General features: G+C 48.5%; 2 protein-coding genes across 3 annotated transcripts in view; one reads left to right on the top strand and one right to left on the bottom strand.

Annotated features, from left to right (window-relative positions):
• The window catches only part of AIFM1 (apoptosis inducing factor mitochondria associated 1), a 28,070-nt gene extending 27,654 nt beyond the window's left edge, over nt 1-416 (bottom strand). Inside the window, exon 1 of one of the 2 annotated variants that reach the window (XM_027092295.1) lies at nt 76-416. In XM_027092295.1, the coding sequence (XP_026948096.1) occupies nt 76-181 (106 nt within the window). In that variant the 5' untranslated portion in view covers nt 182-416. The remainder of the gene's footprint in view (nt 1-75) is intronic. The other variant, XM_027092296.1, reaches the window with a different exon arrangement.
• Nucleotides 417-493: 77 nt separating this feature from the next.
• Nucleotides 494-15,964, top strand: RAB33A (RAB33A, member RAS oncogene family). The gene is made up of 4 exons (XM_027092297.1): nt 494-703; nt 4,032-4,200; nt 5,762-6,059; nt 15,377-15,964. Exons 3-4 carry the CDS (start codon nt 5,802-5,804, stop codon nt 15,830-15,832), a joined length of 714 nt encoding a protein of 237 aa, XP_026948098.1. The 5' UTR covers nt 494-703; nt 4,032-4,200; nt 5,762-5,801; the 3' UTR covers nt 15,833-15,964.
• The last annotated feature ends 919 nt before the right edge of the window (nt 15,965-16,883 follow it).

The raw sequence follows: 16,883 nt of genomic DNA, 5'->3' as shown, positions 1-16,883 counted from the left end.
TGAGAGGCATAGGGAGCCTGTAGAACCCAGGTACTTGGTCTTCAAGGTGGGGTTTGCCCGGGATGGGTCAGTCACCTGGGAGCCGGTTCCTCTGCCTCGGGCCTCGGACGCACACTGTCCGCACCAAGGGCGCCAGCTTATGCTTCAAAGCACCCGCCGCCAGGCCTCCACACCGGTACATTTCCGCAACCGCTACTCTGGACCTCCTCCTCCTTTCCTTTCTTCTTAAGCACGGACGGACCGACAGGTCAAACACCGTGGGCCTTGGCCAGTTCCCCCGGCTCCCTTCACACGCACTCTACGTAGGCTCCTCCTCCCAGCTCCGGGTGGGCATTGGACAGCTAGGCCGGCCTTCTAGAGCAGGGGAAGGGGAAGCGCGACTGGAGGCCTACTGCGCAGGCGTAACGCTCAGCGCCGCATTGCGATTGGTCCGCACGGGGAGAAGCTGTGCGCATGCGCCTAGCTGTCCGAACACTTGGAAAGACCGCAGGCTGAGTTGCTTGCAAGTTTCTGCGGGTTGATGGTAACGCATTCCGCTAAGCGAGCTCAAAAGCTGTCCAAGGAGGGACCGGTGGGGCCGCTTTGCCTGGCGGTTGTGGCCGGTGCTGCCGCTCTGTCGATGGCGGGAACCTGTAACGACACCTCACAAAGCGTGGCCCCAGCACCTCAGTTTGTTCTTCTGTTTTAGGCCACTATTTACTAGGTACTAAGCTTTCCGGGTTCTCTGGCTGTAGTCCACTTCCAGTATTTCCGTAGGTCCAGCCGGAGCATCTGGCTTCCCAGATTCGGAGTGGACTTCCGTCTTTACAAATTGCTGGCGCTTTCCCACCCAGCCCCTGTTTGCAGGACTAGTAGTCATTCCCCGCTCTCTTTCCCAAATCGCTTTTATATTGTGCAGTTCTGTGTCCTAGATGCTGTACGAGGGCTGCGGACAGTCTCCTGCTATTATGGCTTCCGTGCTTGAGAGCAGGATGCTGGCAAAAAGAGTTCGTGCTTCACAGACTTTCTGTGAGAGTATTCCTAAGCAGGATTTTAAGAGTTGTGGGAGGAGTACGGTGAGGGGCTGAGTGTAACTAGGTGTTTTGACTCTACCAAATGTAAGCTAAATTGGAAATAAATTATTGGCTGTATGCAAAACATAACATATGCCTATTTCAAAGTTTTGAGTTACATGTTCATTTAACAGGTATTTATTGAGCACTTGCCACTTGGACTGTGCTATTAAAGGAGCTCTGGGGGATATGAAAAGTATAGGAAGTGGTCACTGTCTAGTTGGGGAGATGACATATTACTGGTCATTTAAATAATAAATAATATCTGATGTAATGCAAGAGCAAGAGAAAATATGGGATGGAATAGCTAAGGAAGGACTTCATGTAAGAAGTGTTACTTGAGCTGTGTCTTGAAGGATGAGTAGTAAAATTCAAATAGTGGAGGAGAAGGAATGATATTTCAGATGGTGAATACTTTGGGACCAAAGGTAATATTTTCAGTGGTTAAGCACCATTGACTTTGCATCTGGTCTGCCCCAGGTTGAATCCTGGCTCTGCCACTTGGGCAAGTCACTTAACTTGTGCCTCACTTTCCTCTTTTACCAATCTCATAGGGTTGTTATGAAGGTTAAATGACCTAATATTTGTAAAGTATCTTAGAGGAAGCACCATGCTGCTTGTAGGTATAAAACAAAACCCAGCACGTTTTCAGGGGACAATGGTAGAGAGTACATACTAGGAAGTAAGTAAGGACGGGTGAATATGGTGGGGCCAGATTTGAACAAGCAAAAGGGTTTGGCCCTAATATTGTAGGCGATGAAGATATTATCTTTAGTGGAATAGGGATAAAGAATGAAATTACAAAGTTGTTTTAGGAAGTTTAACCCAGGAAGCAGTATTTATTGGGTGAACATGATCCAGGGTTCCCTTACTCATTAAGAATAGGTTAGGGCTTCCCTGGTGGCGCAGTGGTTGAGAGTCCGCCTGCCGATGCAGGGGACACGGGTTCGTGCCCCGGTCCGGGAAGATCCCACATGCCACGGAGCGGCTGGGCCCGTGAGCCATGGCCGCTGAGCCTGCGCGTCTGGAGCCTGTGCTCCGCAACGGGAGAGGCCACGGCAGTGAGAGGCCCGCGTGCCACAAAAAAAAAAAAAAAAAAAAAAAAAAAAAAAAATAGGTTGTGTTCAGAAGTGCAGGTAGTAGTTGCCTTTTTTAAAAAAAAAACATTTTTTTATTTATTTTTATTTTTGGCTGCATTGGGTCTTCATTGTTGCGCGTGGGCTTTCTCTGGTTGCGGCTAGCAGGGGCTACTCTTTGTTGCAGTGTGCGGGCTTCTCATTGTGGTGGCCTCTCTTGTTGCAGAGCATGGGCTCTAGGTGTGCGGGCTTCAGTAGTTGTGGCACGTGGGCTCAGTAATTGTGGCTTGCAGGCTGTAGAGCGCAGGCTCAGTAGTTGTGGCACACGGGCTTAGTTGCTTTGCGGCATGTGGGATCTTCCTGGACCAGGGCTCAAACCTGTATCCCTTGCATTGGCAGGTGGATTCTTAACCACTGTGCCACCAGGGAGGTCCCAGTAGTTGCCTTTTAAGCTAGGACTCTTTGGGGGGATAAATATTGAAAATATCAATTCCACAATAAGGTAAAAAATGATTTCTACTTATTTCATATTTTAAAGGTCTTGAAGACATTGAAATTTATTGCTATTTCTAAAAGCCAATAATAAACATGGATTGATTAAATACAAAGTTAATCATATCTGTTGGTGAAAGAAGCTTTGGAAAACACTATCAAAATCATGACGATCAGATACCTATGAAAACAACTGGGTGTATTTGAAAGACAGTCATTTAATGATGCACAATTAACATACAAAAAAGACATTGTACAGCACATTTATTTTTGCAATAGGTACAATGAAGTTTTCTTGTCCTCTTAATAAAAAATTATATTTTATCATTTTGGGTGGCAAAAGCAACTTACACATATTGAATAACTCCAAAAATATAAGTGAAATTTCCCCCAAATCTCACTCCACAGAGTATTTTATTAGGGCATGGGGCCCATTTTGATATACCACATTTCCAGAAATCAGTGTTTCTACCTTACAAATATAATGTGAACTCTCAGACTCAGTGACAAGTTTTTGCTGGGAGCATATGTCTAAATAATCTTATGTGGATGTAATATCTTTTTATATCTCCCAGAAAGTTAGCTTTAATTATGGCTATGAATTAGCAAAGCTTCTTTTCACTCTTTTTTTTTTTTTTTTTTTTGGCTGTGTTGGGTCTTCGTTGATGCACACGGGCTTTCTCTAGTTGCAGCGAGCAGGGGCTATTCTTCATTGCTGTGTGTGGGCTTCTCATTGCGGTGGCTTCTCTTGTTGTGGAGCACGGGCTCTAGGCGCGCGGGCTTCAGTAGTTGTACCACGCGGGCTCAGTAGTTGTGGCTTGCGGGCTCTAGAGCACAGGCTCGGTAGTTGTGGCGCACAGGCTTAGTTGCTCTGCGGCATGTGGGATCTTCCCGGCCTAGGGCTCGAACCTGTGTCCCCTGCATTGGCAGGCGGATTCTTAACCACTGCACCACCAGGGAAGCCCTTCTTTTCACTCTTACCTACTGGATATGCCTAATTAATAGTTACCTTTTTTAAAAAATAGCTACTCTTCTCTAGATAATGATCACCAGGAGCATTAGCTTCCAATTCAGAGGAGAATGATTTGGCAAACTATTATCTAGACGTCAACCAATCAGAAACAAAATACTGTACAATGAGGATTACTATTCACACTGGACAATGATAATTGGTATTCATAATGATGACCTTCGATTAGCCAACTAAGATTAAATCCTTCTCGAGTTTTAATACTGAATCGTATAATCTAGGGTTTTAGAAATGGGTGACCCACATATATGCTAAAAGAGTTAGCTGTATATATATCTGCTAACTCAGCTTAAAAAGCTTCCTAACTAGAAGACCCCATTTTCCCAGCCATTTTGAGTAACTTGGACTTGGCTGAGCAGTCACATTCCGATTTGCTTACAGATCTATCACCGATGCACTGAATTGTTTTCCTCATAGTGGGAATGGATTTCGTCATACTTGTCTCTTCTGCAGCTCAGCCTCACACACAAATAAGATGGTAACTCACGTGTGCTGCTGGAATCCCTGACCTTGATGGCGTTAGCAAATAACGCATACGTCGGTGCTATTGGTATGTGTCAATATTACCTTAACTTATGAAATATGTGGGAGGAGGGATAAAGTCTTAAAAGCAAACATAAACGGGCACATTTTATTATATGTAAATTGTACCTCAGCAGAGTTGATTTCAAACAGATTCTGAACCTGCAAATCACTTTCGGTAGAGGGAATACTGGTCTTGACCAAGATGTGTGATGCTTATTAAGCCTTGGGAAGCTGCCCCCAACACTGTAAGAAAGTTCTGTTCATTTATCATCTTCCAAGCATAACCTAGGCTTCTGGCAAATTAGACCCAACCACTTTGTTCTACATTCAGTTGCAGAGGGGTGAACGCTCCTAGGGGTTTATAATTCCTTTTGAAACTCCACCATTCTGGAAGGATTTATGATTATATGGAGGGCTCAGGAATGCAACACACTGTGAGGTTTATGCTATGTCCCACGATCCCTCCACCTGGACCTGTAATGGTTAGCCCCGGAAACAAAGTCCCCTTTTGCTGAAGCTGCCACCACCAGCTTCCCCCTTCTTCTACCCCATGTTCGGCCCTCTCCCGTGGCGGGCCTTCCCCATTGGCTAGACAAACACAACCGACTGCAGCAGCCAATGGGAGCCACTCTCCTGAACATTCAGAGGATGGGTGCTCGTGGTGTGATAAGGGAAGGTTGGCGCCTGGCACGCGCCCCCCTACATCTGACAAGTCTGTGACAGAAACACTAACTCCCCCTACACACGGACACCCGTGCCCCTGCCTACCTCTCGCAGCTGCGCGGTCCCCCATAACCCACAGCGTGTCTTGGCAGCGCCCTCCCCGGCTCCTTGGGGCGCGCGAGCGCACCTGCTTTCTCAATAAGACAGAGCATCGCTTTATCCTAAGGCTTGGGAGGAGGCTGCGGAGGCGCGGCGCAGCTGCCGGCCGCTTGGTGAAGGAGGTATCTCCGCCCCACCCCCCACCCCCGCCGAGTAGTGTCGCTCCGAGGCCGAGGTGCTCCAGAGATGCCTGAGGGTGCAGCTCTCTTTGTCCTCCCCAGCTGTGCCCGCTGACCTCGTGCGCTCCGAGAAAGTGGGGGTGGGGAGCCCGAAACCTATAAACCTATAAAATAAATGGGGGCAAGGAGAAAGGAAGACCATCCTGGGGTGGTGTGTGCGGCTCTCCCCACCCACCCTTTCCTCCCTAGGCTTCCTCCCTCCGGTGTGTCCCTGGAGTCCAGGCAGGGGAGGGTCTAGGCAAAGGTGCGGTGGCGGCCGCAGCGGCCTGGGGAGCGCGGTAGGATCGCACGCCCGAGCGTCCCGTCCCAGCGCACAGGCGCAAGGAGAACGCTTGCCCACTCTCCTCCATCTCTCCTCCCCTCCCTGGCTTTTGTGTCGCTGTCTCAGAGCTGCTAGGAGGGTGCGCTGGAGGAGGGGGGGCCTGGGGTGAGAGGCACCCCCTTCACGCGCGCGCGCGCACACGTTGCTGGCGCACGCACACACGCGCGGATACAGACACGCACACACACACACACACACATATACACACGCACAAAGCTCGCTCGCCTCGAGCGCACTAACGTGGCCGTTTTCTTTGTGTGTAGCCCTCGAGGGGGGTTGGGGCCCGGGTCCGGTCCGGGGGAGATGGCGCAGCCCATCCTGGGCCATGGGAACTTGCAGCCCGCCTCGGCCGCTGGCCTGGCGTCCCTGGAGCTGGACTCGTCGCTGGACCAGTACGTGCAGATTCGCATCTTCAAAATCATCGTGATTGGGGACTCCAATGTGGGCAAGACCTGCCTGACCTTCCGCTTCTGCGGGGGGACCTTCCCGGACAAGACTGAGGCCACCATCGGCGTGGACTTCAGGGAGAAGACCGTGGAAATCGAGGGCGAGAAGATCAAGGTGATCCAGACGGTCAGGTCCGGGAAGGGAGGGATCTGGGAGGGGGCCTTGCCAGAGGCGTTGCTCTAGTGGTTGTAAATGTCCAGCGCGTGGCTGTGTCGCCGCTTGCTGAGCCCAAGACCCTCGGCACGTCCTTATCCCCTTCGCCTCTCTCAGTGGCCCAGTACCCACCTCACCCGTTTTCTGAGGGCAGGCGGGAGTGGCTGCATTCATGCCCTTTGCCCCTGCCTGACAGCTCCCACTAGGAAAAGCCTGTTTGATCCTATCCTTGACCCTGAGCCGGGAGCAGCGGCACCTGTGGGCAGAGGGCGGTATGAGGGATCTCCGTCCTGGTCTGTGGGATGGATCCCAAAGCGCTTTACACATCTTGAGGTCCCTTCTACCTCGTGGGTGCCAGTAGGTTGCAAAAACCTGCTTTGGCTAAGCCCCCAGGCCTTGCTGGGGTGGGGGGAGATGGAACTCCATAGAGAATGAAAGCTGCTTTATTTTAAATTACAAGTTATAATTAAGTTTAAGGCTGATTTGGAATAGGAGTGGTGTGGGGTGCTTCTGGCACAAAGCCATGAGCCCTTTTAAAGAAATTGAGACAGGGTTACCTGCCAACACTTCATAGTAGATTAAACTAGTTCTTTTGGAAAGTACCCCTTAAATGATATCTTCTTTATTTGTCTGGGTACCTAATGCCCATTACTCATTCTGTGGGTATTGTCTTCAGCAGGCCTTTGTAAAAATGCAGAGCAACTTATCTGAGGGCTAAGGGAAGTGTCTTGGTGCCCCCCTCTCTTTAGTTTGTCAAGTAGGCTAAGTACAGATATTCTTGTCTGACCATTTGTGCTCACTTTTGGTTCAGAAAAGGTAGAAACTCGATAGGACAGTAATATTTCAATGTGCCGAGGATGGAGGGAGGGAGGACATGGCAAGGGCAGCTTCATGTGTCAGAGGAGCAGAGGGGGCAGGGTTATGGGCAAGAAAGCCACCTCAGAAGGCACTGGGCACTAAAGACCAACTTCTTTAGACCCACAGCTGGCCTTTTCTTAATTCTTTTTGTCTTTTAATTAATTAATTTTTGGCTGAGTTGAGGCTTCGTTGCTGCGTGCGGGCTTTCTCTAGTTGTGGCGAGCGGGGGCTACTCTTCCTTCAGTGCACAGGCTTCTCGTTGTGGTGGCCTCTCTTGTTGTGGAGCACCAGCTCTAGGTGCGTGGGCTTCAGTAGTTGTGGCACGTGGGCTCAGTAGTTGTGGCTCGCGGCCTCTAGAGCACAGGCTCAGCAGTTGTGGCGCATTTGGCTTAGTTGCTCTGCAGCACGTGGGATCCTCCCAGACCAGGGCTCGAACTCATGTACCCTGCATTGGCAGGCGAACTCTTAACCACTGTGCCACCAGGGAAGTCCCACAGCTGGCCTTTTCTTGAGCCTATGGTCGGACACTGTCGGGTGAAGGCAACCCTCCCTCCTGCTGGGTAAACAGCCCCAGTGACCACAGGGCCTCTCTTCTGAGTGATGTGGAGAGAAGGACTGAGTAACTGAGGAGAATGATGAAATGCTCTAAACTGTACAAGGTTCCTGACTCCTTCATTATTAAAATGAATGTGTTTTAAAATGGCTTCAGAGACCAGGCCAAGGCACTAGATGTCAGGAAGATGGGCAGCTCAGTATTGGTAAGGGAGGCTCTTGAAAACAACTGAGACCCAGGATCAGGAAGACAGGGCACTGTTTGGAAATAATGATCTTTTTTGCCCCTCGCATTTTGGAGGGAATTGCTACATTTGCTTTTAAAAGTCAAAGTAGGTCTCTGTCTCCATCCTTTCCTAGGGCTCTTATGTCAATATCTGCTTGGCTAGGACTTCTTTAATGTAACATTGTAAGACTCTGGCATTTCTAAAACATGCCTTTTAAAATCCCAACTAGAAATGTACTTATGGATGTGCTCTTAAACCCTCAAAACCTTTTGAATTTAATGCTATCGCTTGTTTAAAATCGTGTCACATTGAGCCAACAAGTCCTCTGGATTTAAGAGAGGGGGAAATAAGTCCCCTTGAAATTTAGATGGAGGAAAAGGAAGCGTTTGGGAGTCTAGGGAAGGAGAACAGGGGGAGAGGAGAGGAGGAAGCCAGAAAGTGGGAGGTGAAAACGAGTGGAAGAGGGTCACTACCCAATGGCCTTGGGGAAATTTTGCAAAGATTCCTTCCCTTCTAACACCCAGTACTTGATCAAACTGGATTTTACAGTCTCTGCCAAAGATTCCGGACTTTTTCCCAGAGGGCAGAGCCTGTGACAATGTGACTCACTAGAAACAGAGCCCAGCACAGCACCACGTGCAGATAAGTGCTTAACACAGGCTTTTTTGGGAAGATGATATTTTCAAGAGGGCAAAACCTTGTGACACTGCTCGTGGAGGAGCCCTCTGAGTGCAGATTCTGAAGGAGCTCAGGGTGGGGTGTGGGAGCAGCGGGATGGGGACCCTGCCTCTGGCAAAGCTGCTGCAAGCTCAGGGCCCAAGCCAGCAGGCGAGACCAGCATGTCCTTGGGGAGATGGCAGAGAATGGCAGCTAGCAAATGAGCTCCATAGGAGATGATTTTGCCCCATACTCCGGCTGGCCTGAAGTTTCTCAAGGAACAGGTACCAAAATCACACTAGGAGGTGACTGCCTTTGGGGAAGAGAGAAAAGTCCCCAGGCTGAGGTGGCCCTAGACCACAGCCAGCAAGAGAAGGCTGTCAGGCTCTAAAATGCCAGTGCTCACAGGAGAGTGGCAGAGAGGTCTCAGCAAGCTCTTCTCTCAGTTCAAGAGTAGGGTGTGGCCTCTCCGGGGCTGCCCCCCTGTGTCCCAGGGTAGCACATACTGTCAACCCCTGCAGGGGGACGACTAATTTAGCGTATTTGGGGCTACTGTCTTAATTACCAGGGCCATCCCTAGGGCCTTGAAGCCCCATTTGGTGTCTCCAATCAATGTGTCCCCCATGCCCTCACAAGATTTATAATCCAGTATTTCCTGGTTCACAAGAACATCAAGAAAAGCCTACAATAATCATAATAACAACAACAAGTTCTATTTATTGAAGAAACAAAGAGCACAGGCTAGGCGCTTCCCATGCACTATCTTATTTGGTCTTCTCAGCAACCCTATGAAATTAGGACTATTATTACCATTCTTGTTTTAGAGATAAGGAGACCAAAGTTAGAGAGATTAAATAATTTGCCCCAAGGCACGTGGATCTGAGCTTCAGTCTTTGACTCTTGAGCCCAAGCACTTTGCCATCTCACTATCCTGCCTTCCCCGTGACAGGGCCAGGATTTCAACCTAGATTCCGAGCTCATGCTCTTTCCTACTGCTCTCTCCTCTAGCGGGGCAGTATCTGGCTGGGGGGCATTGTGTTCAGGGGGAGGTGGCATGCCGGGCAACCAGCCTTATGGTCTCTTCTAGGCCAGGGGTCCAGGGTTTCAGCCCCAGAACCCAGGAGCCTTCAAGATGTCACCTTTGGCTGCACCCCAGACGTCGAGCCGAGTACCTGGGTTTTACTTTTTGCACCTTGACTGTCTCACCTTGGGTATGAGAATCAGAGGATGTTCAGAGATGGAAGAGACCTTAGGGCATCTCTAATCCGACTTCCTTGTCTTACAGAGAGGAAACTGAGGCTCAGAGAGAGAACGTGTTTGCTTAAGATCACCCAGGGCCCGGCCTACAACTCAGGTCTCCTAATTCCCTTTTTGCTGCTCTTTCCACACACCATGCTGCCTGGCTTAGAAGAGCATGTAAATCCCCACTCTGGGCCAGCCCCATCGTCCATCCAACCCACAAAGTTACCTGTGACAGGGACATGGTGAGACATCATATGGGAAAGCTGACAGTCCTCCCTGACATCAGCCTAGGAAGGATGGAGGCCTCCCCCAATCCCCAAAGGCAGGGTGGAGCTTCCCTTAATGACCATTAAGTGTCTGTCACCTTACAGGTTTAGCTAAATCATATTGCACCTGTCTCAGTCTAAAAGCATTGGAAAATGCCGACTGGGGCGTGTGTTTGGGGGTGGGCAGGTAGTAGAGGGGAGGCTTAGTTCTAATTTTTGAGCCATTCCTTGTAAATTTTCATGCAAGCACCCCCTGCTATCCAGTTGGGTTCCTCCTATAGCCTGGGCAACCCTCTGCCCCAGCACTCCAGAACAGGCACGCTCGCTGCAGGACGGCCGAGGCTGTGGGCAGGTGCTGTTCAGGATCGTGGATTTCTCTTCCTCCACTGATCACTTGGAAAAACACCTTCGTGTGCTACATTACCGAGTGGCTGAGCTAAGCGTTCCCTCGGAAGCTGCCCGCAGTCAGAATGACGTCATGTCTTCCTTAGGGCTTCTGAGCTTCCATCTTCTGCCAGTTAGCTGAATGGTTAATTATCCAGCAGTTTTGTCGTTTCTCTGTCTCCCTTGCTGCCTCTCTTGCTGTGGGTGAGTTTCTCTTTGTTGTCATCCTTTGCCATTCTCTGTGTCAGCCTGGTGTGTGAACGTGGTGTATCTTAGACGCAGATGGGGCAGCCAGCTAGCTGAAGAAAGATTTATCTTAAACTTTTCCCGTCATCCACTCGGGCATCCTCCAAAGGTTACAGATGTATTTTCTCTCTCTTTCCACTTCTACCCCCCCTCCACCAGCCTCCAACAAAAGGACATTCATGCCTCATCTGTAGAAAGACGCCAGATATGTTCCCTAGGGATAAGAAATACCCATGTCAGCTAAGAGCACGTGCAGGGGTGAGGAACTTGCCGAAGCTTGCTCAGGCAGCGGTAGCCCCAGGAAAATGGTTTACAAGGCTAGATTTATCTTTGGCAGCTCCCCACCCTGTGCCCCTTGACTCTCCAGAGTCCCTGTCACTTTGGGCCTGCCCCCAGCCACCCATGGCTTGTTGCTGGCCTTCCTCTCTCTTCCCCCTCCCCACTGACTGCGTTTGCCTTGGCTCGATCTCATCCTCAAGAAGCCAAGCTTGGACTTCCCTGGCGGGCCAGTGGTTGAGACTCCGCGCTTCCAATGCAGGGGACACAGGTTCAATCCCTGGTCGGGGCAGTAGGATCCCATATGCTGTGTGGCGCAGCCAAGAAAAGAAGCCAAGCTTTCTGCGCTTTCCAGGACGAGAACCAACGGATCCAAGGAGCAGTGCTACCAGGACACGGCTCATGGGCCCTCTGAGACAATGGCAACAGCTAATATTTGCAGAGCACTTTATATTGTGCAAAAGCTCTTCCTCGCATGTTATTTCATTTGGCTGGTCATTGACTCAGCTAGAAAGCTGAGGGGCTAGAACCCGGCTTTCCCAATTCCACATCTACTGCTGCGTTTCCAACAGCGCCAGCCCAATTAGCTGTCTGGCCAGACCTGATGGTGGCAGTCTCAGGCCAGGGGCGAAGGGGGAGTGTATTAGGCACTGTGTCCTGTACTTACAAGGAATGCTAATCCTCACAGCATCCCTACCAGATTGCTGTGTTTATCCTTAGTTTCCAGAGGAGGACGCTGAAGATAAAGTAACTTGACTGAGGACACCTAACTAGTGGGACATGATTGGGTTGAGATTTGCACCCTAGTTGGTTTGACTCCACTATACCCCACTGGCCCTTGGAGAGAAAAGAGGATCCTGGGGGCATGTGTGTGGCTAAGGGGCAGGCGTCAGGTGCAGTGCCCACAGGAAGGGAGGACTGGGTGAGGGAGTGCCAGCTGCCAAAGGGAGAGGAGATGCTTTCATTGTCCGACAGAGGCCAGGGGCTTATGAGGATGCTGAGAAGGACAGGGACACTAAACCCAGAAACAAAATGAAGTCAGTCATGTTCCAGCGAGCCTGACTGCCGTGCTGTCCCTTTTTGATGGCTCTTGAGGCCACAGCATTGGCTCTTCTGATTCTCTGCTGTGAGCAGCCTGCTTCCTGGCTCCCCTCTCACCACAGACAGGGGTGCAAAGAACTTGGGGTGGGGTTTCTAAAGAACTGGAATGAGAGCAGTAGTTGAAATTCCGAGCCTCTGAATAAAAGCTCCAAGGCTCCCCAGGCACTGGAAAGGCAAAGGAGGTCTCCAGCAGAGAGGGCCCTCCCTGCAGTTCTGGCAGCTGGGGTGGCGTGCACAATTCTGAAGCCATAGAAAAGCCAAACAGCCAAACTACTCAGCCCCAAACACCTCATACACTCCCACCCACGTTCCTGCTAGTGGCAGGTATTTTTAGAGCCCTGAGCTCATGGTGTTAAAGCATCTGCCGCATGCCTGAGGGCTGGTAGGCATTCAGCCTTACTCAGAGGCAAGAGTTACGACTAGACTACCGGAGGGTGGGGGTGGGAGCCAAGTGGTAATGATATTCTCGCAGTATACCTGCCCTCTTCCCACTGACCTCCATTCCTTTCCTGGCCTGCTCTCCTCTTTCTTCCTGCTCAGAGCACCAGAGAGGTGGAAGAAATGAAAATCTCTTCTGTCTCTGCTTGCCGAAGCAAATCAGCCTTTGAGGACTTATGTTTTTCTGGGTAACCAAAGTCGAATGTTGTCTCCGAAATCACCTTGGCAGATACCTAGGATGCCAGACAGTAGTTTTGCTGGCTCAGGCCAATACTGCTTTTTGATCACAACGACGATATTGATACAAGCATGATGACGAGTGATCTGATGCAGAAAAAGACTGCTTACAGTCTAGCTGGAGGGATGCCAAGAACACTGATGAAACGACTAGAGAACAAATAAATATATTCTAAATGGTGTGGTGCAGACTCAAAGTGCGATAGGAATGCCTAAGGAAAGAGAATTGAAGAAAAGTTGGAGAAGGTTTTAGGAAGAAGGTGCAGTGTGAGCCGAGCCTGGAAGAATGGGTGAGATTTGGATAGAGCAATGAGGGGGCAACCACTTCTGCAGGGGAAGCTGGACTAGCAGGACCAAAGGGACAGAGGAGAGAAAGAAGCAGGTGCAGCTGAGTAGTTGGAAACCAGGTTGGGTGGGGTCTGATTATGGCAGACAAATGTTTCCATTTTGATGCCACATGCAGTAGAGGGCTATCGGAATTGGCTGAAGCGGAGAATAACGCGCTGATACAAGCAGGGATTTAGGAGGCTAGTTTGAAAGCAGTATGCAAGAGGCACTGGAGTGGAGACATCTAGAGTCCGAAAGACTTTGCTGTAATCCGGGAGTGAGGAGAGGAGAGTCTGACCAAGAGACATGGAAATCTAAATAGGAGAAGGAGATGAATTCGAATGTCGTGCCAAAGGAACATGGCGGCCATCTCCATTGAGGAGATGAAGGGAAGCCTGGACAATGAAAACTGATGTTCACAATGATGACTCTGGGGCCCTGTAAGATCTTCATTCGGCAAAGAGATTCAATTATATTTACTAGATTATACTTACTGACTGCTAACTCCAAATAAAGGCTATACTTCGCTTTAAGAACCATAGTAGTCAATTAGTGACCATAATCGCATTTTCTTTCATAACTGAGAATTGTATAAGGCCTTGGGGCCGTCGTTCTCAGCATGATTTCTCTTGTCCAAGACTTTGGATGTATAACAGGAAATAGATTGGGCTGAATGTGTTTAGACTCCAGAGTATCCCCTGGGAGTTGTATCTTTACATATGTTATTCATTATCCCAAAAGCTGAGATGCAGAAGAAAAATCCAGTGAGCTAAATTACCTTTTACATAACAAAGAAGTGAACTTAAAATCAATTGAGCCACATGGTGAGATTTTTTTTTTTTTTTTTTTTTTTTTTTTTTTTTTTGGTACGCGGCCTCTCACTGCTGTGGCCTCTCCCGTTGCGGAGCACAGGCTCCGGACGCGCAGGCTCAGCGGCCATGGCTCACGGGACCAGCCGCTCCGCGGCATGTGGGATCCTCCCGGACCGGGGCACGAACCCATGTCCCCTGCATCGGCAGGCGGACTCTCAATCACTGCGCCACCAGGGAAGCCCCATGGTGAGATTTTAACACTAACTTTGTTTGCTTTAAAAAGTCATGAAAAAAAAAAACCAAACAAAACAAAACAAAAAAAACAAAGTGATGTATGCATGAAGTAGAAAATTTGGAAAATACAAAAAAAAAAAAAGAAGAAAGTAGATATCACCTAAGTTCCACTGTTCATAAATAACCATTAATGTCCTCGCATATACGCTTCCAGTCTTTCCTATGCATTTGTCTATGTTTAATTTTTTAAAAAAAAATTGGGACCATAGCATATGAAAAATTTTGTTTCCTACTTTTTTCACTTACTTATATTTTATGAGCATTTTCTACACCATTTATTCTATGAAGAGGTTATTTTAATGGCTGCATAATAGCCCATTGTATAGATATATATTGGGTTGGCCAAAAAGTTCATTCAGGTTTTTCATAACATCGTATGGAAAACCCCAAACGAAATTTTTTGCCAACCCAATACATACATTTTAGCTGCTCCTCTCCTAGGAGGTTGTTTCCTGTTTTTTTTGCGGTATCCGGGGCTCTCACTGTTGTGGCCTCTCCCGTTGCGGAACACAGGCTCCGGATGCGCAGGCTCAGCGGCCATGGCTCACGGGCCCAGCCGCTCCACGGCATGTGGGATCTTCCCGGACCAGGGCACGAACCCGTGTCCCCTGCACCGGCAGGTGGACTCTCAACCACTGCGCCACCAGGGAAGTCCTGTTTTTTTTTTTTAAGTGATTAAGATCTTTGCGCAGAATTTTGACCACATATCTCTTTCTTTTCTTTTTTTGCTCCCCCCCCCGTTTTATTGAGATATAATTGACGCACATCACTGTATAAGGTTAAGGTGTGCAGCATAATGGTTTGAGTTACCTATATTGTGAAATAATTACCACAGTAAGTTTAGTGAGCACGCATCATATCATACAGATACAATAAAAAGAAAAAGCAAAAAAAAGAAAAAGTTTTTCCTTGTGATGAGAATTCTTACGATTTATTCTCTTAACAACTTTCATATATATTATACAGCAGTGGTAACTATGGTCATCATGCTGTATATTATATCCCAAGTACTTATTTACGTTATCTGCTATTTCTTTTGTATAGATTTCTGGAAGTGGGATTCTAGGCTCTAAGAGTTTTGTACATTTTTAAGGTTTTTGACAATATTGCCACATTGCCCTCCAGGAAAGTTGACCAATTTACATTCCAGTTTTTCAACTAAAAACCTTAAGAAAGACTTAATAAACCCTGAAAGAAACTTCTCTCTATATGTTGATAAGTCCATTCTGCCAATTTGTCAAAGAACCACTTCCTGTGTCAGGGCTTGTCACCTCATTTTTATAATGTCACAGAACCATGTTTTCTCCTATCTGTTCATGTTTCGCTTTCTGACTCCAAATACGGGTCTTTGTATCTTCCAGGTTCAGGTGTGGGACACCGCCGGTCAGGAACGCTTCCGAAAAAGCATGGTCGAGCATTACTACCGCAATGTGCATGCCGTGGTCTTTGTCTATGACGTCACCAAGATGACATCCTTCACCAACCTCAAAATGTGGATCCAAGAATGCAATGGGCATGCCGTGCCTCCACTAGTCCCGAAAGTGCTTGTGGGCAACAAGTGTGACTTGAGGGATCAGATCCAGGTGCCCTCCAACTTAGCCCTGAAATTTGCCGATGCCCATAACATGCTCTTATTTGAGACATCGGCCAAGGACCCCAAAGAGAGCCAGAACGTGGAGTCAATTTTCATGTGCCTGGCTTGCCGATTGAAGGCTCAGAAATCCCTGCTCTATCGTGATGCTGAGAGGCAGCAGGGGAAGGTGCAGAAACTGGAGTTCCCACAGGAAGCTAACAGTAAAACTTCCTGTCCCTGTTGAAACCAAATGGTGTAAATACAAGAGCAATTATCACTGGAGGTTTTTTTCTTTCCCTTTTTTCCGTGCCTGTGTAACACTGACACCTGCTTGTTTCCATACAAATTGATATTAAAATAAAATTTGTATAGATTATCATATGCCTTCATGTCTTGCTTTCCTCCAAGAAGACATTTCTGATTGTGATGAGTAGAAGAGGCAGCTCGCCCTGCTAGAGAGGCACACTCCCTACCAGCCTTCTACGCTGCCTGAAATGCTCATCCTTTGAGTCACTTCTTCAGGACTAATTCATTCTCTCACATGATGTCATCAGTGGGCAGAAACACCTGGAGGGGGTGGAATACAGGACAGATATGTGGTTCTAGAGAGCCAGTGCAGGCAGAGGGATAGAGAAGTTTTGAAAGGAGACATTGACTCATCATTATTTCCTAGGGTCCTTGGATGTCGAGAGTAGGCTGCTCTCTTCTTATTTCCCAAAATTTAAACATAAAAATATAGGTTGCCCAACAGGCCCAGTTCCTTCCAATGCTGTTAGCTCCTGCTTCCCCATTTTTCACCAAGCAGCCCTTGATACCAGGTATTTCTTTCCCCCTGCCCTTTCTTGAAGAGGGCAGGGTTCAAGCTAACATAGGTGTATGATGCCCCCAGATCTTTGTTGGAAGAAATGTAACAGGAGGATTCATCCCCTACGTTCCAAGACCCTCTGATTTAGTTGTGAGAACAATGTACACACTGAAACTACTTGGGAACAAAAATTAGACAAGAATATTACCAAGTGCAAGACTGTGCTATGGAAATTGAGAGCATCATATACTCAACATCAGGGAGGAGTCACCAAAAACGTCATTGAACTTATTTTGGTTGTTGAATAAAGTGTAATATTTGGATTGGTAAAGAGGAGGGGAGTGGGCAAAAGTAGGGAGGCAGGAATGACCCTGGGGCTTGAGCAAGAGCACAGCTAGGAGTCTGGCCCACTGACAGCTGAGCAGCCCACACCTCAGGCAGGACAGTTTATTGCTTTCTGAGCCAGTGGGAACTTCTGGTGGCTCTCCCG

The sequence above is a fragment of the Aethalodelphis obliquidens genome, unplaced genomic scaffold, assembly GCF_003676395.1.
Source record: "Aethalodelphis obliquidens isolate GAN/ISIS:26980383/991018 unplaced genomic scaffold, ASM367639v1 scaffold77, whole genome shotgun sequence".
In the NCBI taxonomy this organism is placed as follows: Eukaryota; Metazoa; Chordata; class Mammalia; order Artiodactyla; family Delphinidae; genus Aethalodelphis; species Aethalodelphis obliquidens.
The sequence above is the reverse complement of the archived record's forward strand: the minus strand, read 5'-3'. Positions and strand labels throughout refer to the sequence as shown.

Excerpts from the sequence above, each read along its gene's own strand:
- RAB33A (XM_027092297.1), top strand. The coding sequence starts at position 5,802 with ATGGCGCAGCCCATCCTGGGCCATGGGAACTTGCAGCCCGCCTCGGCC. Across the intron at positions 6,060-15,376 it reads TCGAGGGCGAGAAGATCAAG|GTTCAGGTGTGGGACACCGC; the intron begins GTGATCCAGACG and ends TGTATCTTCCAG.